Here is a 24,271-nt window from a genome sequence, read left to right as displayed (position 1 = left end):
TCGGAAGGTCAGCGGTTTGAATCCCCGCGACAGGGTGAGCTCCCGTTGCTCAGTCCCAGCTCCTGCCCACCTAGCAGTTCGAAAGCACGTCAAAGTGCAAGTAGATAAATAGGTACCGCTACAGCAGGAAGGTAAATGGTGTTTCTGTGCACTGCTCTGGTTCGCCAGAAGCGGCTTAGTCATGCTGGCCACATGACCCGGAAGCTGTATGCCGGCTCCCTCGGCCTATAGAGCGAGATGAGCACCGCAACCGCAGAGTCGTTCGTGACTGGACCTAATGGTCAGGGGTCCCTTTACCTTTATAATTGGCTTTGCTCACTTTTGTTCTATATCCTTTGTGTGCTACTCTTCTTCAAATTGGAATTTAGAAAATTTGGTTCTGCTTCTTACAGTATTCTGTCACAATGACCAATATTAACTATTTTAGTTTTTTAAAAAACAATGCTCTGTGTGCTGGAAGCAATTTTTAATACTTTCTTGCATTCCTGTCAGTCGCTGAACAGCCAAAAGGCTTAAAACACCCTTTTAAAAATGTACTGAACTTAGCCCCACAAATTAGAATTGACCCCCCAGTTAATCAGCTAAACCAAGATTAATCTCAGTAGATTAATTTTTTGAGAGTTGTTTTAGCATACTAGAAGCCTTGAGCTATGATTAAGGAAGTCCTTGTTTTGAATCTTGCCTTTACCATGAACTCGGTAGGTGAACTAACATGTGACACTTAGCTTTGCACCTGCATCATAGGGCTAACAGTACTAATTAAGGTTTATGCGGTGGTTAGGATTACAACAGGGACGCAGGTGGCGCTGTGGGTTAAACCACAGAGCCTAGGACTTGGCGATCAGAAGGTCGGCAGTTCGAATCCCTGTGACGGGGTGAGCTCCCGTTGCTCGGTCCCTGCTCCTGCCCACTTAGCAGTTCGAAAGCATGTCAAAGTGCAAGTAGATAAATAGGTACTGCTCTGGCGGGAAGGTAAACGGCATTTCCGTGCGCTGCTCTGGTTCGCCAGAAGTGGCTTAGTCATACTGGCCACATGACCCGGAAGCTATACGCTGGCTCCCTCAGCCAATAAAGCGAGACGAGCGCTGCAACCCCAGAGTCGGTCACGACTGGACCTAATGGTCAGGGGTCCCTTTACCTTTTAGGATTACAAGGCAGCAATGTATATGAACTGTGTTCTTAAGCACACCTGCTATTAGGTAAATCACATTGAATTTATTGGGACTTTTGAATAACCATGCTTAAGATTGCATTGTGCAAACTCTGTGTAAATGCCAGTTAAATAAGCATTTATCAAAACCTGCAGCTCCAATATTTTGCCATTACAGAGTAGGGGCTATGGTGCTATCTGGGTTGAATTTATTAGCCTAAGTAGTTGTTTTGTGCTTGAAATGTCTCAAAAAGGAAACCTGAATCCACCAACCCCTGAATGAAGCATTATGGCCTGTCTTCCATTTTGGCATGAAATACCTTTTAGCTACTTCCCTGCATATGACAACTAAGTTTCTCAAATATGCAAGGCATTCTATAACCACTAGATGGCAGGAAAAACTAAAGTTAACTGCAAAAAGCTTGTAAGTAGAGTCATGTTAATTGTGCCACAAAGGCAGTAAGACATGATTTAACATTTTTTATTTCCTCTAATAGGTATGCAATTGTTCGCTTCAATCAGTACTTCAAAATGAAAAATGAAGTCATGACATTAAAACTTCCTGAGTAACAACTGAGAGCTTCAGTTATCTACATCTGGATCAGATTCCTTAAAAGTTTTTTTTTCCATCCGAGTACAGATAATGGAAAAAGCTAAACATTTGTTAGTTTTGTATCGTTCCTATGGTGGTTTTTTGCTTTTCATTGCCTCTAAACAACAATCTCTTAATGTTAAACCTAAAATGAGGATCTTACTGCTGTTGTAGAAGGAATAGAAGCATTAGATTTATAAAACATAGGGAGAGCAAATTTAATCTTTTCTCTTGTAATTTTTAACGTGAAATGTGAATTATTTATTATGAATTTAACATTCCATTGCTGCTTTTCATCAGTTCTCTTCAAAGGAGGGGGTGTGGGCTCTAATACTGTGAAGGACTTCGCACATCTGATGTTACATTGACATTAACTTACGAGCAACTTCAGTGCTCTTGCAGACTGTGTACAAAAACCTGTACATGAACAGAAGCAGTTTGCATTAAAGTGCAATTCATTGGTGCTGACTTGGGTTTGCTAGGAGAGGATGGGAGGTAATTCCCATGCTGATATTTCTCCAAGCTCTACCTCAGTACTGTGAAAAAAGACTGGACATCCTTCTTATGTAACATACAGATGATTTTTTTTTACAGAGGTCTGCTCGCTCATGAAGAAAAACATGCCACCACATAGTTACTGTAGATGTTTTCATACTGTCGGAGGCAGCTTCTAGCTTCAAATGCAAGCTTTAAATGACCACTGTTCCAGAGTGTCATTGTCATTCCCCTCCCTTAAAAAATGATTTATTCCCCACCCCCCAAAAAAACTCTTTGAACGCTTTGGCATGTAGTCTAGGGACTATACATGTTCATAAGAGACGCAAAAAGGAGCTAGCAGGACAAGCCGCCGAGCAGTCCTGTAGCGTTTGGGAGCAAAACTCTGCCATGTTTCGTTTATAATCTGTTCTTACCTTGCTTCCTTTTTGGTCATTAGATCTGTTATTTGGTAGGTTGCCTTCTTTTCTTTGCCAGATGGTGGCAAGTTCGTGGCCAGCACAAAGCCACGAAGTTACAAGATCATTCTTGAAATAGATGGTGTTTGAAGAGTGAGGATTTGATCACAATCACGTTTCTTTCTTTTTCTTTCGAAAGCTATCCTACCCAAGAATGGTTTGAATTTCAGAAATGTGAAATGGGAAACAAATGTTTACTTAGCTAACGCGCTGTGTGTGTGTGTGTGTGTGTGTGTGTGTGTCTTCGAAGGTAGGGTAAAAGGCTTTAAACTTTGAAAGTCACTGCATTGAGTTGAATTGCCACACAGTCAACTCTGTTAGTCTGAAACACTTCACTTTGGCCACTTAAGTGCCCATTTGTACAAAGTCTGTGTTCATACGCAGTATATGTAAACCCAAATAAACCTTAAGAAATATTACGGGGAGCCTGTTGCACAGACTCAGCAAGGATATTTATTCAGAATTATTTTATAGTACTCTGTAAATTAAACATTGGCTAAAATAAGCCTGGCTTGTTTAATGATACATACAGCAATTAACAAGGATGAAAAGTTCACCCCAAAGATCACTGAATGATTTTTCTGTTTCTTTCTGTAAATAATCTCATGGTTTTACACATTTTGAGGTGTCTAATTATCTCGTTTCTAAAGCCACAATCTTCAAACGCCCTGCTGGAGGGTAGTTCCATTGGACAGTGGAACTAATCACTAGACAGTAGGCTGCATTCAAATCTAGTCACTATTAAAACTTTTAATACTAATGGATTATGGTATCTATACTTTCTAATAAGGTTTTTTTTAAAGCACTTATTGATATACTTTCTTAAATTGGGCAGCTTCTCTTGATGTTCAGTGTTGACCTAACTAGTTAGAGGAAAGTGTAATTTATCAGGTCAAGGGTGTTGCTGGAGCTCTAGAAAAAGTCAGCACAGAGTAAATCTCTCTTGCGAAAACTGAATTTCTTTACCAAGGTCTGGTCCTTGCTTTTTCGTAGTCTTTAATGGCATCTTACTCTAAAATCATTAGTCTTGGGTACTGGATGAATAGATGGAATTAAAATATTATTTTTGAAAACCTTAATGTTTTTCAACAAAGTGTACAAGGCTTTTAAAGAAAAAATTGCCATACATTGTTGAATGCAGGAACTAGTTCTTCCCACTCACAGATTTTAAGGAATAATGGCTACTTTTGAAATTGGCTAGACAGATCACAGTGTTCTCTCAGAAGGCTTGTTGCATCTGCTGGAAGACAGTTTTTCTGGGTAGTAAAGAATGACCCAGGCTGCCTCCATTCTTGACAAATACTGAGTTCTATAGAAGAGATAAGTGGCTGGTTGTATTTCTGCCTTGTGTTACTATATTTGCTAGACCTCACCATGTGACCGAGGCAGGAGCAAAGAATTGTGGGAGGCAGGCTGAATCTCAATTTTTTCCTCCTGCCTTGAGGGAACAGTTCCCCCCAGGTCTCCCTGTTTCTTCTCCAGTTTGCATTAAACTTATTTTTAGACCTTGGTGTCCACTCTTGCGATGTGCGATCTCACAGGTGGGCATCATCCAACTGTGTGGATTTCTTCTTTGGTATTGGATATTTTGGCTGACTTGATGAATTTTTTCTATGCCCCTCTATAGTTGCTGCTGTACAAGGCAGACAAAGCCGTATTGTGAATCATCCTATAATCAGCATTTCCAGTAGTAGCAAATTAAAGTATCATCAGGCAGCAATATATATTTCCCAGATGTTAAAGGCAAGCACATCCCTGGTGAAGAAAAATGCTTCTCTGATGATTGGGTTTTTTCAAAATCTGTGTACATCTCCAAGGTAGCTGCTGATCACAAGGATGTCAAATCATAAGAGGCGCTAACTACATTCCCATTATTTTCATTTTTGCTGTTGTCATTAACTGATATGAAGCTGGTCTCTGCCATTGCATTTGGCATGTTCCAAGTTGAACAGGGAAACAGAACACCCACTAATTTAACTCCATAAAAGCATTGATAAAATAACAAGTAGGGGAGAGCCTATTCTTTGTGAAACACTACTTTGAGGGGGAAAAGGGTCTACTTGGTATGGCATCTTCCGCATCATGGATTTAGACTATTAAAATAATTCTGACACAGGCCTTGTACAAATGTAATGGTGCCATGGAGAGAAAATTGGTTCTCATTTTCTAAACTAGCTGTTTTGCCTCTAACACGACACTGTCTTGTCCTGTTCTAATCTCAGTTAGAAGGGTGGTGGTCTTGTCATTAAATTAGAACTGCCCCCCCAAACTTGTTCACATTTATCAAGTATTTGAACTCTTATTTTTTCCAGAGCTCTAGAAACAACCTCATGTAATTCTGGCTGTGACTTGCCAAAATCTATTCTCTTGCCTTCACCGTTAAGCTATTGATTCTGAATGCCGTCACCGACGACACTAATAAAATACTGAAAACGTGAAGAGGGTTCTTAGAAGTGGCGTTCAGCCCTGTGTAACATCACCTGACAGACCGTAGTGGCCTAGTAGCTTTTGTAAAGCAGAATTGCGTGATTTTCTTTCCTCCTTCTACTTCACAGTTTGGCAATCAGACCAGGTTAATCATTATGCCTGATTGATCCAAACATCAAAGCATCCTAGGTAATGATGGTGATTTTTATTTTTTGCATTGTTTTGAACTCTGGCCTGGGGTTCTCTTGGTGAATTTTGCGGATGGCTTAGCGAACTGATTCACAGTAACCGGATCTGACTGTGTATATACAATAGTGTAAATAACCATTTGTAAATTAGTGTGAATTGTATGGTACCTCGCATTTATGAACTCATGTATTTCATTGTACTCTCCTTTTGTAGAAATTTTGATGTATGTAAAGAGAAATCCGAAATGTGCTGACCTTATTGTTAAATTGACCACATTCAAAGGGGAAAACGACATTTGGGAACAAAATAATAGTACCAGGAGGTAACCACATTAGCTTTCATAATGCATCTTTCTCATTGTGCCCGTGGTGTCTGCTTTCATGTTCACACATTTACTTTGGAGGAAGTAATCATTCTGAAAACGAGTTGGTACAATAGTTGGCTTTAACTCACAATGCCTACTGTTCCAATGGGAAGCAGATTGGCCAGTTAGAGGGGGAAATGCTTATGTGAGGTGAATTGTGAAGCTCCATTCCAAGGCTGACTTAATTCCTAAAAACGTTACGGTTCCTCAGCGCATGGGTCGTTGGCTTTTGCTGAAGAAAAAGCTTGTGCAAGAGGCCCTGTGATGTAAATGGCAGAAACATCAGGCGGGTCGAATGCAATAGAAAAATGAAACCCTATATATTATTGCTCTGTGTTCTGACATGGCTGTAACTTGGTTGCAGGTACTAGAAGGAAATGAGATGAAATATTTCATTAAATTGCTTAGAAGAACTCCAGTTTGCATCTAGGCTTGCTTAGTTATTCATAACGTTTTTTACAAACTGGCACACATTGATGTTCTGGGGTTAAAAAAAAAACAAAGCCTTATACACATAGAAGGAGAAATGGAGGCATCTTTGAAGATTGTTGACATTGCATGTGTCAACTAGCTTTTTCTTTCTGTTGCAGCAAAATCTGTAAATAATTGATCCCATTTCTTTAGTAAAACCTCCGTCCATGCGGACTTGCGTTCTATTCAGCTGAGCCTATCTCAAATATTTATTTCACAATATTTGATTCCACCCCACCCCTCAAGCAGTTTTATCTGCTAGTCCCAAGTCCTCTACATAGTTTACAACTGTCCGTAATAGAATGGCAAGCAGTTTTATTCCTGTTGTAGTTTCAGGCACCTCACATTTTGGTGCTTTGAACTTGGCACTGTGAATTAAGGGCATAATTGCTGTGTTCCTATTGAGCCTGGATTTTTTTTTATAATCGCAGTCCTAGAATAACAAGGAAGACACTCAAAAGTGATACAGCCAGATGGTGCCCCATCAAGCCAGTATCTCTTTAGTACGTAGACCTCTGGAATGAGGAAAGTGCGTATGACAATTCCTTGCCAACGTCCATGACAGGAAAAACTTGATAGGGCATTTTGTTTTTCCAAAGTGGTTCTACAACCTTAATATATGCTAGCTTGGTGACAGTTTACCAAAATATCTGTTACCAACCTTGATTAGGCAAATAGCATTATTCACTGATAAAATCACATTGTACTATCTTCTGATTTCAGTGACATGCTCCCCTGCTCGCCCCCCCCAAAAAAAACCCATTACTGACCACTCTCCCAGAAACACCTTGGTGTCAGCTGTTGTAAAATTGCTACACAACATCCAGCTTTTCTCATGGCAATAGAATCAACTTGATCTCGTGGTGTGTTAGAAGACGAATAAATATAGGGAGTTAAGATTGTGTGGGAATCTGCCATTTTGAAAGCCCTTTGGAAGCCAGCCAATAGTAATCGAGAATCTTCTCTAGATGGTCCTCGGTAAATTCTTTCAGACTGCTCTCCATCTGAACAGCGGCAGTACTAATTCACAGGTTGGATTCGAAGGGATGTGATAAAGCACTTAAGTTGGGTTGCAAAGCACTGCAAGCTGAAAGTGCCTGTAGCGAAGGTGATTTCTTAAGGGCAAAAGAGGAAATAGTGGAACAACACTATTAAATGCATCATGGCCGCTGGGGAAATAAGGATCAGGAGTAGACAGCAGTCACAAAGTGCCCATAACTCAGCAATGTAACTGGCTAGACCTCAATTTCCATGCAACATGGGTGTAAGAAGTTCATGTTTTCTGGGATGCCCTTTTTTTTTATGCAGCTGCCCATCTTCAAAGGCCATGATAGTTTGGTACTTAACTGTCTCAGCACTGAAAATATTCTGGTACCTCAGGTAATTAAAAAGAGCATTGAAGGGGTATTCCCTTGAGGCCCACTGTCCTTATCTCTGACAACAGCACACCTGGAGCACTTCCTGTAACTTTCTTTGTCCCATTACACTTCTAAACCTATGTCTGTGAGTCCAATCTTGTCCTGTGAATATAATGGGTTTGCCTGTCTAAGGAAAGGAGAAAAGTAACCTCATCTGTATGTTATGAATGGAATTAAATTGTGCATTCTGTTCATTGGCTTGTACTGGAGTGAAATGTATTTCTTTTTAAGCTAAGCATTGTTGGAGCTATGTAACAAGGCCTTTTACTATTGATTTCAATGAAGGAATGTATCTTGCAAAGAGATTTATATTATGTAAATAATTCAAAATTGGTTGTAACAATAAAGCTGGTTTCTAACTGCAGTGATGAGTTTTGTCCTGGCGGCTATTTTACTTAAGCTTGTTGCAACTTGTGGCAAGCCTTTGTCAAGACAAACATTACTTGCTACCAGTTAAACCACGCGGCTTACAAAAAGGAGAAAACCAATAAAATTACAAAAATAAAATCCCAGCTAAACACACACATCCCCCCGCAAATTCCAACAATAATTAAAATTGAAAATAAGCTAACACCAGGTTAAAACACACAACAGTTTCTACGTACAGTGGTACCTTGGGTTAAGTACTTAATTCGTTCCAGAGGTCCGTTCTTAACCTGAAACTGTTCTTAACCTGAAGCACCACTTTAGCTAATGGGGCCTCCTGCTGCTGCCGTGTCACTGGAGCACGATTTCTGTTCTCATCCTGAAGCAAAGTTCTTAACCCGAGGTATTATTTCTGGGTTAGCGGAGTCTGTAACCTGAAGCGTCTGCAACCCGAGGTACCACTGTACCTAGATAGGCTTACCTAAAGAATAAATGTTACTAGCAGGTGCTGTAAAAGTACAGTGAAGGCACCTGCCTGATGTCCAATAGGCAAGGACTTCCAGAGTGCAGATGCTGCCACACCAAAATATCTTATTTCTTACAAGTGTGGAAATAATATTTTGTGGCACATCTAACAGTGCTGGTTCCACAAATAAACTAGGCCTTAGCCATTAACGGCTTTATATACACACAGCAGCACCTTGAATTTGGCCTGGTAGTAGATTGGCAACACGGTGCAGGTTTCCAAGCAAAGCTGTTAACATGCTGACAGGTTACTGTCACTGCTGCCTGCAATTGTGCTGCAGCATTCTGCGGAAATGGCAGCTTCCAGATCCAAGCATGTAGGAAGCCCAGGGTTTCGGCCCCAAAGCCTTTACTGTCATCTGCTACCTGTGAGGATGCTAGGGATTGAACCATCACCCTACCCTGAGCTATAGTCACACTTTTCCTAGGGCAGGCATAGGCACACTCAGCCCTCCAGATGTTTTGTCACTACAACTCCCATCATCCCTAGCTAACAGGACCAGTGGTCAGGGATGATGGGAGTTGTAGTCCCAAAACATCTGGAGGGCCGAGTGTGCCTATGCCTGTCCTAGGGCAACCTCTCGGAACTAGTTCCAGATGGCAAGTATCTACCATGCTGCTCTTTCGAGTCGCTTTTGAGAAAACCCACGTGTCACACACTTGTGTTACCCAGGAAAAAAGGTATTATTCTCTCTTCTCCCACCCTGCTTATCTCCTGATGAGCTGCAGCCAAGATCTGTAATTGCCTTGCTCTTAATGTTGCGTAACTGTTAGCAAGACTCAAGCCAAGCATTAATGAATTTTACCAGAACTTCATTTTTTAATGAGCATCATTAATCGTTAGTCAGGCATGTTCCAACCCACACTTTGCGAAAGTGAAGGATTGCCAACTGTGTTGTGCTATAAAAACAGCATATTTCCCCCCAGATTTTCTGGTTATTTTTTTTAAAAAAACCTACCTTAAGAGGAAGCAAGCGAGTATTTGACTTTTAAGAGCATCTTGAATTTGTTAGCCTGCTTCTCTGTCTCTTTTGTGACAGCGAGCCATTACCAATATTGCCTTAGGCTTCAAATGCATGATCATTTCTGACCATCTTATTACTGATACATTTGAAAGAGCCCGAGGTTCATATTCTATCAACCATTATTGCAGATTTTTTTCATAGGGAGTCTTGTGTGGAGTTTGATGGAACTGTCCAACTATCCCAGAATATTACCTTTCCTTGAATAAACCCAGAGCAGTGAATTGCATAGGCTGCTTCTCAACCGTTACTCTCAAAACATGCTCTAGGTTCATGCCAGCTTTGGCTATGCCAATATTTGCAAACATTTATGTCAGTTTTCCTGGGATATAAGGTGGCTTAAACATGCGATGGTGTATTTATATGCCTGTTTATGGCCCGAAGGAATGCAGGTGGCGCTGTGGGTTAAACCACAGAGCCTAGGACTTGCCGATCAGAAGGTCGGCAGTTCGAATCCTTGCAACAGGGTGAGCTCCCATTGCTCTGTCCCTGCTCCTGCCAACCTAGCAGTTCGAAAGCTCATCAAAGTGCAAGTAGATAAATAGGTACCGCTCTGGTGGGAAGGTAAACGGCGTTTCCGTGCGCTGCTCTGGTTCGCCAGAAGCGGCTTAGTCATGCTGGCCACATGCCCCGGAAGCTGTACGCCGGCTCCCTCGGCCAATAAAGCGAGATGAGCGCCGCAACCCCAGAGTCGGTCACGACTGGACCTAATGGTCAGGGGTCCCTTTACCCTTTACCTTTATGGCCTGAAGGATCCAAAAGTGGACGCCATTATTAACGCAAGAAAGATAGGGGTTGTTGATGCTGCACCAGCGATGCCCCCGACTTCAAGCTTTCATTTATTTATTTTTTAAAAAGCATACCTCTAGCCTTCCTAGAAAGAAAGTTATGAAGCAAAATGTGAAGGTATCTTAGGCAGTTTCTGTGAAATTAACCAGCCTGGCTCCTCTCGTCTGTCTGCTCTAGGTTAGAGCTGTGACTGATAAGTGAGCTGTTTGGACACCAGGTAACAGGAAACTTGGGTCCTAAAGAGCTGCTCCCCTTTTTGCACTCTCTCATTTTCTAGTACTCGGACTCTCCAAAGTTTGTCTTTCTTTCCCCCCTATCAACTAGGATCCATCTTTCCTGTGGTGGTCTCCTCTGAGATCAGGTAGTCCGTAGAAGTCATTTTCTACAAATAAGACCACACAATAAATGCGGGTGAATGTTACAGAAACTCCCTCCTGTCTGGACGGGCTAAAGACCAGACATTCATCATGAATTCACTCTATGTGGCATCTGCAGGCAACACTGGGAAAGATTCCTGCCTGAGGTTCTGGGAAGCTGCTACCAGTCAGGGTAGATAATACTGAACTATATAGGGCAGTGGTCTGTGTAAGGACAGTTTATTTCCATATCGCCGAGTGTGTGGGGGTCAGAATGTCTGGCCAGGCTTTAGATCAGGGTTTGCCAAGCTTGGGTCTCCAGCTGTTTTGGGACTACAATTCCCATCATCCCTGGCCACTGGTCCTAGCTAGGGATGATGGGAGTTGTAGTCCCAAAAACAGCTGCAGACCCAAGTTTGGGAAACTCTACAGTGGGGAAACTCTGGTTTCCTTTTTGTTCTTTTTAAACCTTATTAGCCGAGTCCAGTTCCAAAATGAGCCAAAGGGAGTTCACCCATCATTAGACACAGAGGATTGCCAGATGTCCCTTATTCAAAAATTTCTCCATCTTCTTACTCCTGAGGACATCCATTTCTGCTATGCAAAAGGGGAAATGTGCAGCCAAAGAGGAAAAAGGTTTGGGTATTTGTTACCGAGCCCTCCAGAGCGTTGAGGTGTGAGGCTTTGTTTGGGCGGTTTATCCTCGAGCAAATTTAAAATGGCACTTGGCACCATTTATTTTATCAAATTTAAGATTAGTTTTAATCAGCCTTCCATCGACAAGCAACCCCAAGACCAGGGGACAATGTAACAGAGTAAGGATGTCCAATAACATCACTTGCAGGGCAAGATAAAAACAGCAAACAGCGATGCCTGTCCTTCAATTTCTCAAAAGGTGTCTTCCCAAATGAAAGGCTTCTGTTGTTCTTCATTCTCAGGGAGCATCTAGATTTCTTCAGAATTTTGGTGAGTGTGGACTGGAGCTCGCTTTGTTCTTGTGAGGTGGCTCCAGCTGGTATATTTCTTTTCAGTAAATCTTTCTCCCACACCCTTCAGCCTCCCTGGCTGACCATACTTCCTGATCTGGAAAAGCCCCATGGGAGAAGTGACCTCGCAACATGTTCCTCAGAGCTGTAATTTAAGTAAGGGAAGGATGGCTTTGATCTTTCTTTATTTTTAAATTTGTCACATGCACACACGAGTTGGGTGTCCAGAAGGCAGCCTCCCCAGCTTCCTGTGTTAACAGAAAAGCCCAGCTGATGTCATCATGACATTTTCAAGAAGTACAGGCCACCCAGGAAGGCTGCAGAATTTATTTATTTTTAGAATGAAAGGGAGAGAAACTACTCGTAAACACCCCCTGACCTCCTCGAGAGAAAGGTAAGCAAGAAAAACCCTACACCTATACCAATGAGAAGCGCTCTGAACCTTTCTCTCCCATTTGATCATTTTAGAGTGTAATTTCTTTTCTCCTTAATTGATGGAGAACGGTCGAAAAATGTGCAGGGGGAATTTTTTTGGCACATCCTATCTAAAAAAGGTGAGTGAAAAGAGTCTACTTCAGGCATAGGCAAACTCCGCCCTCCAGATGTTTTTGGGACTACAACGCCCATGATCCCTAGCTAACAGGACCAGTGGTCAGGGTTGATGGGAATTGTAGTCCCAAAACATCTGGAGGGCTGAGTTTGCCTATGCCTGGTCTACTCACTTTGCCTAATAATAGGGCCGGCTCTGAGCCTTTCTGAGCCTGTGAGATTTTATGAAAGCAGCTGGGTGATTTGTGACTTTTTACCCGATCCAGCGCACTTATTCCTTGTTAATTCTTGCCTCACACATACTGGCATTTTGACTGCAAGGTCATTGGGGCAGGGACCTCCTCTATATTTTCTTCTTGCTCATGTTATTCTCTTAAAGCCGTGTTGTATTAATAATCTTGGCACCGAGGCTCCTCGGATCAAGATGTATGGATGTACTTGCCGGCTCAGTTTTTGAAGCAACTGTAAGGTTGCCATGACTGTCTGCTTTTGCCTACCTGATCTTTTTATTAGGCATAATTACTTCACTCTCTGGGTGAACAGAAACACACAGCAGTCTTAATTCTTCTCTGATTTAATTAGGAGGCACCCTGTAGCATTCTATGCCACTGGAATACTTTAATGGACAGTCCCAAAATTTGCCATTATTGTTATTGTGACTCAGATGACACCAAGAAGTGGAGAGAAGACGGCAGCAAATGAGGTGATGACATAAATCCTTTCTACCTAATAACAGGAACTGTGGGGCATTGACGTGGCCTGGGCTATAGAAATAGAATCATAAAACCACAGGATTTTAGAGCTGGAAGGTACTTCCGAAGGTCATCTAGTCCAACCCTCTGCAATGCAGGAATCACAGCTTAAGAATGCCCAACAGGTGGTTTCTGAACTTAATCCGTTCCAGAAGTCCATTCTTAAACCAAAACCGTTCTTTTTTTTTTTTGGGGGGGTGTTCTTTCCCCCCTTTTTAATAACCTTTTTATTCAAAATTAAAACAAAATATATTATCCAGAAACATATCATCCTTATTCCCCCCATTTTCCTCCCTCCCCCTCCCTCCCCCCACACAACCCACCCACCCCCACCCCCTGACCTCCGTCAGTTCCAGTCTTTGATTTTTCTAAAAATGCTGTTTTCTGCATGTTACACAGTTGTATAGATCCTCAAACTATTTAGCTGATTATTATCAATAAAAAGTGTGAATGTTTATTCAAAACCAGCCAAGGAGTCCAGTTCGCTTTGTTGCGTCTTCGGATACTTTGTAAAGGGTTCCCATTCATCCATAAAGTCACAGTTATCCTTGTCCCGTAGCTTGTATATTAGTTTTGCCAGAAACCAAAACAGTTCTTAAACTGAGGCTCACTTTCCCTAATGAGATCTCCCACAGTCAGTGCTCTTCCACCGTTCGGATTCTGTTCTTAGACCGAGGTAAAGTTCGCAAACCGGGAAGAAAAGCTCAGAGAGCTGTAATGGATTGCTGGAGGTGCATCGACACGTTGTGAGGCCGCTAAGGAATGGCTGCTCTCTTCCAACAGGAGACCAGGCCCGGGATGCCTGAATTCTCAGTGAGATCCACAACCATTTCTCGCTATGCATTTACGACTGTCTCCTGCACCTTGGTGAACAGCAGCTTGGAGCCCAGGGAAGGCCAGTTTGAGATGCAGGTACCCATCACGGCCTTCATCTCCAATTTTACCATGTAGCTGAGAGGTTTTGCTGAGCTAGGTACCTGTGGCTAGGAATGAGGGGTTCAGTTTGCATTTAAAGACAAGCCTAACATATTTGCACTTTCTGAAATGATAACAACCCCCCCCAAAAAAACCCAGCACACCAAATTTCTGGAATTTGATCTCGCGATAGAATGTAGGGATACCTTTTCATATACAGTGGTACCTCTGTTTACGAACTTTACCCATTTCGGAAGTCCGTTTTTAAACTGAAACCGTTCTTAAACAGAGGCGTGCTTTCCCTAATGAGGCCTCCTGCCGCCGGTGCCCTTCCCCCGTTCTTAGACCGAGGTAAAGTTCGCAAACCGGGACACTACTTCCGGTCTTGTGGAGTTTGTAAACCAAATAGTTCATAAACAGGGCTGTTCTTAAACCGAGGTACCACTGTAATTGTAAACCGCTTTGAGATTCCCTCCCAATCAAATGGTATATAAATTACATGAAATAAATACATTGCTTTAGGTGCGATCCTGTGGAGCAGCAAGAAACCAGCTTGTTCCACCTTCCATGTGGCAGCCCTTCAGATATCTGAATACCTGTGACACCCCAAGCAAGCAACTCTTTCACTGAAAAAACATTCCATCTGAAAGAAAGAAGCCCTAAATCAGAAAATAGCAACACTTAGATTATAAGTATGCTGCTCATGATAAAGAAAAGATTTGTGAATGAGAAGTGATGCTGTTCTGATGAATCTTCCTTCAACACTGATGAAAGGAACACATTTTCCTGAGGGCAATAAGCTAGATTAGGAGGTACAGAGTAGGGATGAGGGGGAAAATCAACTAAATTCATATTTCAAGGCAAACCTACTTCATTTTCACTTTTCAAAACAATGGGAGAACTGAAGCAGTCAATAACTATCCCATGGCCATAGAACACTGTTGGGTTGTTTTGAGGGGATTGCATCCTTTTTTATGTTCCTCCTCTCCTAAAGTTGATTTGATCTTCTGCAAACCTTGGGGTTCTCTTGAGCAAGCCAGTGGCTGGGAAAATCAGAAGCTCTGTGTGTTCTCTGGTAGAAATTAAGGAGAAACTTTGTTTCTGCATTAGTCTTAGCACAGGCGGAGGAATAAAGGGATGTTATGTTTTTCATGCTCGTTAATAAGGATACATGAAACAGTTTAGGAGAGTGGTTTCTCATTGATCATTTGGAATTTGCATTTCACAAGGGGTAGCACTCTGCGAGGGGTGCATAGATGAGGAGCTCCTGCGAACACAAAGCTGTAACGCTAAGATACAGAGGTGAAGAGACAAAGAAGTGCAGGAGAAGGCAAACCAGAAGTTTAAGAGAACCGGGGAAGAAGTAGAATCTCTCTCTCTCTCTCTCTCTCTCTCTCTCTCTCTCTCTCTCTCTGACAACACTTGTGCCTGACTCACCAAGTAAGATTGTCTTCTATGATCAGGCATGTCCAAAGTCTGTCTTGGGAGCCTAATCCGGCCCCCGTGGCAGTATACGTCCTGGGGTAAAAATCCTTTAAAAAGCTCAGCAACTTTGGTTGGCCTTCACGCATGTTCACTTCATCAAACCTGGCCCTATTTGGAAAAAGCTTGGGCACCCCAGTCTTAGTGGTGTGTCACGTCCTTCCATAGTGGGGACATAGGTTTCCGGGCAGGAGTTGATCACGGTGAGGGTTTGCCAAGTGTGCCTTCCTCTCAGCATGTTTCTCCCTTTTGTCCTGAATTTGTGCTTCTTCAAAATCCATGACACCTCTAGTAGAGGCTATTCTCCAATTGGAGCACTCGCAGGGCAGTGTTACCCAATTATTGATGCTTATACTATATTTTTTTAAATAAAAAAATGCCTTAAGATAATATTGAAACCTCTTTTGTTGTCTACCAGTATTTTGCTTTCTATTCTTAAGTTGGAAATAGCTTTGGAAAATGATAAACAACATGCCCAGTCAAACAAAGTTGATGTTGATGAATCATTGCTTTGACACTGGTGATGTTTGCTTCTTCCAGTACACTGACATTTGCTTGCCTTTCTTCCAAGTAATATTTAATATTTAATATTTTTTTTTGAAGACACCACTGATGGAATCTTTCAAGTAGTTGGAGATGGTGTTTGTAGGTGGTCCATGTTTTGCAAGCATACAGTAAAGTTGGTAGTACAATGGCTTTGTAAACAAACATTTTAGTTTCTCTGTGAATATCCCGCCCAGTGTAGGATTGGCAAAAAGCAATAGTCAGACACTGGACACAGTGATTCCCTCAATCATTTTGGTTGCTCTTTTCTGAACCATTCCAGAGCCCCTCTTTTCCTCCATTCCTACGGATAGGGGTAAAATTTCCCCATCCACATAATATTGGCTGGGAAGCATCCTTGGCATGCGTTTATGGCAGGTAGATGCAGAGCCCACTCTGTGAGTGACACATTGTAGTTTATTCTTTCTCACTGCTTTTTAAAGGAGATTTGCTCAGGTTCCTTTTTTTGTTTCTAACGGATGCTCCTGCCAAAATCCTGAGCTGACTCATCAGGTTGCTTCAACCAAATTGATTATGCACTTGCTTTAATCATTTATAACAGAACTTCCGAACTTGGTCCTTTAGTACCAGATTTGCTGCTGGGTTCTTTCTGCTCTCAAGAACATCTAAGTCCCTCTGAAAGTATATGAGACCAGTCAAAAGCAAAGGGTTTTTAAAAATAAACATCTTGAGATGTTTGTTCTGTATTCCCCAAAGACGTGCTCTATGGGCACCTGGCCTGTTGGCAGAACAACTTTGCATTGCAAACAGGGGTGCAAACTTGAATGAAATATTGCAGGGCTCCAGGTAAGCCCCACCCCACATAATCACAAGATGGCAATGCCCACCAATTTTTTGGGGGGTGGGTGGGTGGCCACCTCATATATTTTATTGTGGGGGTGAAGGGATCTCATGTTGGGATACTGCCAGGGAGATAAAGTCCATCTGAGCCCCCAAGCTCGGTGCCGGACGATCCATCGACCTCCCGTAGTCAGGCAATATCAGCAATTTAGCGACACTAAGCCTCAGGCTTAGTGCACACTCTGACAGCAGAATTCACACAGCATGAAGTTGCACAGCATGAGAGCAGAACATGCATATTTACAGTTTTATTCAGCGTTGGTCAGAACAAAGAAGGCATGACCGTCTGCTCCGACTGCTCAGGCAAAACAGCAGAAAACGAAAGGAACTTACAACATAAACATCCTGTGAGACAGGAAATTACGCAGGCTGTAATACAAACATCCTGCTCCCTTTTAAGGTGGAACGGAAATATCCTAACATCCTCCCCCTTTCCGTGTAACCTGTAGTACCTGTGGTTCAACCCAATTGCAACCTTTGTGCGTAAACCTTCAGTTGTTCTCTGTTAACAACCTTAGACAACAGATCAGCAGGAATTTCATTTCCTGGCATGTAGGACACCTGAATGAGTCCTTTCTGAATACACTCCCTTGCACGATGTAGCTTAATCTGCAAGTACTTGGTCCTTTGCTTGCAACTCTCCGAGTTCAGCAAAGCCAAACAAGATCTATTGTCTTGATACACTTGTATAGGACATTTCACAGAAACCCCAATGTCCTTAAACAGTTGCATCAACCATTCACAATCCATGAGTGAAAATGACAGAGCATTGAGTTCTGCTTCACAGGAACTTAGGCTAACTGTCGTCTGCTTTTTGCACAACCAGTCAAACAGGCAGTGGTTGTACATGTAGCATACTCCAGAAGTGCTTGTACCATCCGTGGTGTCACTTCCAAAACTTGCATCTGCAAAGATTTCAAGACCTCCAGTCTTCTGACTGGTGAACCTCAGCCTGTAGTGCATAGTCCCTTTCAAATAGCGGGCTATGCGCTTCAGAGCTTTCCAATCCTGAACAGTAGGATTGTTAGCATGTCTGCTCAGCAGGTTAGTGCTTACAGCAATGTCAGGTCTCGAACATCTAGCAATGAAATTCAACTTGCCTAGAATGCATCTGTACAGCGTTGTGTCAGAAAACGCTTCAGCAGTACTATCTACCTGGTAACCTGTCACCATCGGTGTGTCTGCTGGGTTTGCATCAACCAAATTCAACCTGGTTAATACATCAGTAATTTTCTGTGTTTGGTGTACCAGAAAATTACCTGCTTGGTCCCTCTCCACCTGCAGAGAAAGATAGTTGGATACCTCACCAAGATCCTTCATGTCAAAGTGCTCCTTCAGCTGAGCTAGGGTGCTTTGGTAAAAAGCCTGATTCTTCCAAAACATCAGAAGATCATCAACAAAACATAAACAATACAGTTTGTTTTGCCCCTCCTCCTTGACAAACACACATGGATCAGCTTTGCCCTGGTGAAAACCTAGAGAAAGCAACGTTTCAGTGAGTTTTGTGTTCCAACACCTGGCACTCTGCTTGAGACCATACAAGGATTTCCGCAGTTTACAGACCATTCCCTTCTGTATCTGCATCCCATCAGGTGGAAGCATGTACAGCTGCTCGTTCAAAATCCCGTACAAAAAAGCTGTATTAATGTCATGATGTGAAACATGCAGTTTCTCCTCCGCAGCGATCTTGAGCATCAGCCGAATGCTCTCATATTTGACCGTGGGTGAGTAGGTCTCGTGGTAATCCTGCCCTGGTACCTGTGAAAAACCTCTGGCAACCAATCTGGCTTTGTGTCTGACAACCTTGCCATTCTGGTCTGTCTTGGCCTTGAAGACCCATTTGCTGCCAACCAGTCTCATCCCTGGGTCTACCGGTACCAGCTCCCAAGTTTGGTTCCTGTTCAAGGAATCAACTTCAGCCTTCATGGCTTTAAGCCAAGGCTCAGCATCTTTAGAGGTTAACTCCTGGACCTCTTTGAAGCTTGAAGGTTCCCACACCTTCTCTGAGCTACTAAGAACAGCAGTTGCCGTCTTAGCAAACTCATCAGCAAATCTCTTTGGAGGTTTGCCTTTGGTCGCCCTTTCAGACCTGCGAACCAGACGCAAGTCTTCTGGACTCATCTCCTCCTTCTTAGGAGAAAAGTGACCAATGGTGAACAGTGGTTCTTCCAGTTCATTGTCAGACTCATCAGATGGTCTGACTGAGGCCTTTGCGCTCTTGTAGTCTGCCGTGTCATCACTGTCACTGACAGCAGCAGCAGCGCCACCCACTGAACTGGAATCCGAACTCTGATCATCATCATCATCATCATCATCATCCTCAGTTTCCTCAGCTTTCTCAGCATGATCTGCTTTCTTCACATCACCTTCATCCTCCTCTGGGTAACTCTGGAAAATTCCCACATTTTCCCCCCACTTAGGATTGTACTCAACACTCCTTGTGAACTTTATGGATTTAGAGTTAGTCATCCATACCCTGTATGCACCTTTTTCGTACCCCATGAACAAACCATGTGCCCCACGCTTCCCAAGCTTGTTGCTTTGTGGGGTGTGTACCCACATGTCAGAACCAAAGATTCTCAAGTGCTTGACATTAGGTTTCTTACCAAACAACTTCTCATAGGGAGTGCAGCCAATAGGTGATGACAGTCTCCTGTTAAAAGAATAAACAAAATTCGCCAAAGCCTCCCCCCAAAACTTCTCAGGGAGATTGGCATCATGCAACAAGGTTTTTATCCCTTGCAGCAACGTTTGATTTGCTCTCTCCGCAAGCCCATTCATCCATGGCGATCTAGACGTTGACAAATCATGCTGGACTCCCTTCTCAGTCAGGAAAGCTTCAAACTGCTGAGAAGTGAACTCCCCGCCCCGATCAGTAAACAGACAGCCGATACGTTTACTGTGAGCATTCTCCAACCAAGCACAGAATGCCTTGAACCTAGGAAATGCTTGCTGTCAGGGAATCAGGAGCAGGAGCACTGGGGAGAGAGGATTGGGAGAGCGAAGGGGAAGAATCTGAGGGCAGCGTAGGGGAGTATGACAGTGGCCCGAGAGATTCCATGAGCTTCTCCAGCGAATCAGAAGATTCCCAGAAGGGGGCGCCGATGGTCAGGGCAAGGGGGGTCCCAGGGGGGACGCACCAGAAACAAGGAGCCAGAGGGGAACCCCAAAGCAGCAGTGGAGGATCGGGACCAGTTTCCCCACCAGAGCATAGTGGGGGGGAGGAGTCACATGTGTCAGGGCCAGCGTCTCCTCCAGAGAGGGAGTCAGGGCTGACCACGCCTCCATCGGAGAGCGGGGGAACGGAAGGGAGGTCAGTTGCAGCTAGCCCCCCCGAAGGGGGAAGCAGTGGCAGCAGCAGTGAAACGGTCAGGAGGAAAGCTGCTGGCTGGGCGCGCGCGCCAAGTTCAAATGTGCAGGCGCGCGGAACAGCAGGAGACCCGGATGGGGAACCAGCTCCTAAAGCCCGCCGGAGGGAGGGAGAAGGCTCAGGGGAATCAGCGGGAGAAGAGGCTAGAAAGGGCGGAACCCCGGCGGGAAGGCGGACCCAGAGGAGGAAGGAGCAGCGGAGAAGGTGGAGCAAGGCTAGGATCTTAAATTGGTGTCAGGGGGGAGGAGACTCAGACGGAGCATCAGTGGTCTGACACTTTAGACGTGGGGCTGCGCGCTGCGGCTCTGGAAGTGAAACTGAACTTCAATAAAGACTTTTATACTTAACAACGAAGCAGCGTTGGTCCTTTGTGAGCTGGGACCTAGGGTAGCCCCGACAGTATGCTCCGTCTCAGATAAAAACCTCGCAGCGTGAGTTGGTGCAGCGAGGGGCAAGACTTGGTGTTTTGCGAGCTCACGAAGATAGGCAAAGATGACTACAGAGAGCCAGGTGAAAGAACTGCAAGAAGCAGTCACGACGCTTTACGCAGAAGTAGCAGCATCCAGGAAAAGAGAAGAAGAAGCAGTAGCGCTCTGCCGGGATCTGCAGGCCAGGTGGGACCGTTGGGGGAAAGAGGGGCTGCCAGGACCCAAACCGGAGGGAGTTGGCCTCGGAAAGAGGGGGGGCAGCCTAGTAGCCCACTTTGATGGGAACCTGCAGCAATACCCTAACTTCAGAGCTGACGTGGTTTACGCGCTCAATTTGCTTCGGAAAGACTTTAGAGATGAGGAAGAGAAGGTGGGCTTCATAATCACTCATTTGCATGGGGAAGCAAAAGCGTGGCTGCGGAATTTGTGGCGCGAAAAAGACCCCGCCCTCAAAGATTCCGATGCATTTATCAAAGCTATGGACGCTTGCTTTAAATCTACGGTAGATGTAGATATTGCTCGGAGGGAAATGCATGGACTACAGCAAGGGAAAGCGACGGTGAGGCAATATCACTCGCGCTTTCTTGCCTTACTGAACGTGCTGGGCTGGGAGAAGGACTCTATTGCTGTCAGAGACCTGTTCTGGGAGGGGCTAAGTGGAGAGGTGAAAGATGAGCTGGCAAGAGGGGAACGGCCCCAAAGTACCCAAGAAGTTGCCCAAAGAGCGTTGGCGATTGGTGTGCGCCTGGAAGGACGCCCTTGGAGCAGGGAGGAAGGACGTAAGGCAAGCACCCCAGCCAGGACAACCCCTTTCTTTCCCAGAGAGGCGGGGCGGGCGCTGTCCATGCCTCCTTTGGGAGGGGGAGAAGAGCCGATGGAGATTGGTGGTGCAAGGGCTCAGACTGCCAGCAGAGCCCAAGCACCGGGAGCAGTCAAGGGGAAGGCTCCTAGAGGGACCAGGAAGTGTTACATCTGCGACAGTGCACGGCACATGGCCAAAGAGTGTCCCCAGAGGCTCCAGAAGCACACTGCAGCCTCAGCAACAGTAAAGGGAACAGGTGAGCAGCCGAAACAGCTGCAGGGGGAAGAAGAAGCCTGGTTGGAAACAGAGCCACTGGGGCCCAACCAGGCAAGTCAGTGAAGCAGTCCCCAGAGATTTTACAGCCCACAGACCCCCTCCCACCCAAACCAGTGGTGCAACTCACCGCATCGCTCCAGTTGCCCAATGGGCACACCATGCAAGTACCAATAACCATTGACTCTGGGAGCAACGCAGACTTTATTGGAGTGGACTTTATCAAGCAACATCGCATAGCACTCATGCCAGCCACGATGCCCCTAAACGTCGTCACGGTCAATGGCAGGAAGCTACTGGGAGGAGAGGTGGTACAGCAAACACCACCGATGGTGATGCAAATTGGAAACCACCGCGAAGTCATCAGCTTCAACGTCACCCACCTGTCGGACACGCCCATAGTGTTGGGTATGAGTTGGCTGGATAGGCACAGCCCGGCATTAGCATGGTACCAGCGGCAGTTGACCTTCTGCTCCTCCTACTGCGCAGAACACTGCATCCAGACCCGCCAGGAGGAGGAGGGGCAAGAGGATGAACCGCAGCTACACCTAGGCATGGTGCAAGCGGTACCCAACAAGTACAAGGAGTTTTTGGAGGTCTTCTGCGAGAGGGAAGCGGATAAGCTGCCTCCCCACAGGCCTTACGACTGCAAGATTGACCTCCTGCCGGGAGCGACGCTGCCGACTGGGAAACTGTATTCCATGTCTGAAGATGAACTGCAAGAACTCAGGGAGTTCATAGATCACAACTTGAAGCGGGGGTTCATCCAAGAATCTAAAGCAGTGGGGGGCAGTCCCGTGTTTTTCGTGAAGAAGAAGGACACGCCCCAACGGAGACTCATAGTTGATTATAGGACCATAAATTCCAAAACAAAGCCCGCAGCATTCCCCATGCCCAAGATCGACGACCTGCTCGCGACGGTGAGGAAGGGACGGATCTTCACCAAGTTGGATCTACGAGGGGCGTACAACCTTATACGCATGCGGGAGGGCGATGAGTGGAAGACAGCCATGTTTACACCTTTAGGCACCTATGAATATCGCGTAATGCCTTTTGGTCTGCAAAATGGCTCCCATACCTTCCAAGCTTTCATGCATCACGTGTTAGCGGGACTCCTCTACAAGAAGTGCGTCTGCTTCCTGGACGACATCCTGATCTTCTCGGAATCGCAGGAGGCTCACGAGAGGGACGTCAAGGAGGTCCTGCAGAGGCTACGGGAGCACAGACTTTACGCCAAATTAGAGAAGTGCCAGTTCGACATGACGGAGGTGGATTTTCTGGGCTACAAGCTGTCCGACAAGGGAATCGCCATGGACAGCGCCAAGGTCCGCGCGGTGTTGGACTGGAAGAGCCCGCGCAATCGGAAGGAGGTCCAGAGGTTCGTCGGCTTCGCCAACTTTTATCGCAAGTTCATCAAAGGGTTCGCGAAGGAGACGGCGGCCATCACGGACACCCTCAGCTCCAAGAAGAAGAAGTTCACCTGGACGGACCAGGCGGAGCAGTCCTTTCGGAGACTCAAGCGTCTCTTCGCGTCCGAAGAACAGCTGCTACATGTAAACCCCAGCAGACCAATGAGGGTTGAGACGGACGCCTCAGACAGAGCGGTGGGGGCCGTCCTGTTGCAGCAAGATCCGCAAGGGGAATGGAGGCCGTGCGCATTCTACTCCAGGAAACTCAGCAAGGCGGAACAGAACTACACCATCTGGGACAGGGAGTTGCTGGCCATTCATGCAGCTTTCAAGGCGTGGCGGCACTTCCTCGTTGGAGCCAGACACACAGTGCAAGTCCGCACGGACCATAAGAACCTGGAGTACTGGCGCACGGCGTGGTTCCTGAACCAGAGACACATCCGCTGGGCGGAGTTCTTTGCGGATTTCGATTTCCGGATAGAATACATCCCGGGAGACAACAACGTCATGGCGGATGCACTATCCAGGAAGCCGCAGTATCTCGAGGAAGCGGCGCCGGTGGCGGCCAAGCACATTTTCGCACCGAAAGCGTGGGCGTGCGCTTCAGCTGCCGTGGACCTGGACGCGGTGGGTCGAGCGCTGCAGACGGATTCGTTCGCACAATCCAAGATGGAGGAGGTGCGAAAAGGCACAGCGAAGGACGACGAGTTCCAGATACGAGACGGACTGCTCATCCGCAGAGGGGCTCTCTACGTGCCCGGAGACGACCTCCGCGCGAAAGTCTTGCAGCAGCTACACGACGCGCCCAGCGCTGGGCACTTCGGCAAGGACAAAACGGCGGAATTAGTAACCAGAGACTTTTGGTGGCCCAAGGTGAGGGGAGAAGTCGCGGATTACGTCTCCAGGTGTGACACCTGCCAAAGGGCCAAGCCAGTACACAGGAAGCCGGCGGGTCTACTAGAACCCCTACAGACGCCGCTCGAACCGTGGGAGAGAGTGGCCCTGGACTTTGTCACAGATCTGCCCAGCTCGCGAGGCAAAACAGCGGTGCTCGTGGTCGTAGACATGTTCACCAAGATGGCGCACTTTATTCCGTGCGCGAAGGTGGCCACAGCGGAACAGACCGCCAAGCTGTTCATAGACCACGTGTTCAAAGCTCACGGCTTGCCGCGGTCCATCCTGTCCGACCGGGGTCGCCAATTCGTCTCGAGCTTCTGGCAGAAGCTGCTGGGCATCCTGAACGTCAAGATCAACTTAGCGTCGGCACGACACCCGCAGA

The 24,271-nt window shown here is 45.5% G+C and overlaps 1 protein-coding gene across 1 annotated transcript in view; it reads left to right on the top strand.

Annotated features, from left to right (window-relative positions):
• ETNK1 (ethanolamine kinase 1) overlaps window positions 1-5,673 on the top strand; it is a 33,903-nt gene extending 28,230 nt beyond the window's left edge. Inside the window, exon 8 of the mRNA XM_053405653.1 lies at window positions 1,648-5,673. Within this exon, the coding sequence (XP_053261628.1) occupies window positions 1,648-1,720 (73 nt within the window). The 3' untranslated portion in view covers window positions 1,721-5,673. The remainder of the gene's footprint in view (window positions 1-1,647) is intronic.
• Window positions 5,674-24,271: the final 18,598 nt, after the last annotated feature.

The sequence above is a fragment of the Podarcis raffonei genome, chromosome 10 (assembly GCF_027172205.1).
Source record: "Podarcis raffonei isolate rPodRaf1 chromosome 10, rPodRaf1.pri, whole genome shotgun sequence".
NCBI lineage: Eukaryota > Metazoa > Chordata > Lepidosauria > Squamata > Lacertidae > Podarcis > Podarcis raffonei.
This window is presented reverse-complemented; position numbering and strand designations above follow the sequence as displayed.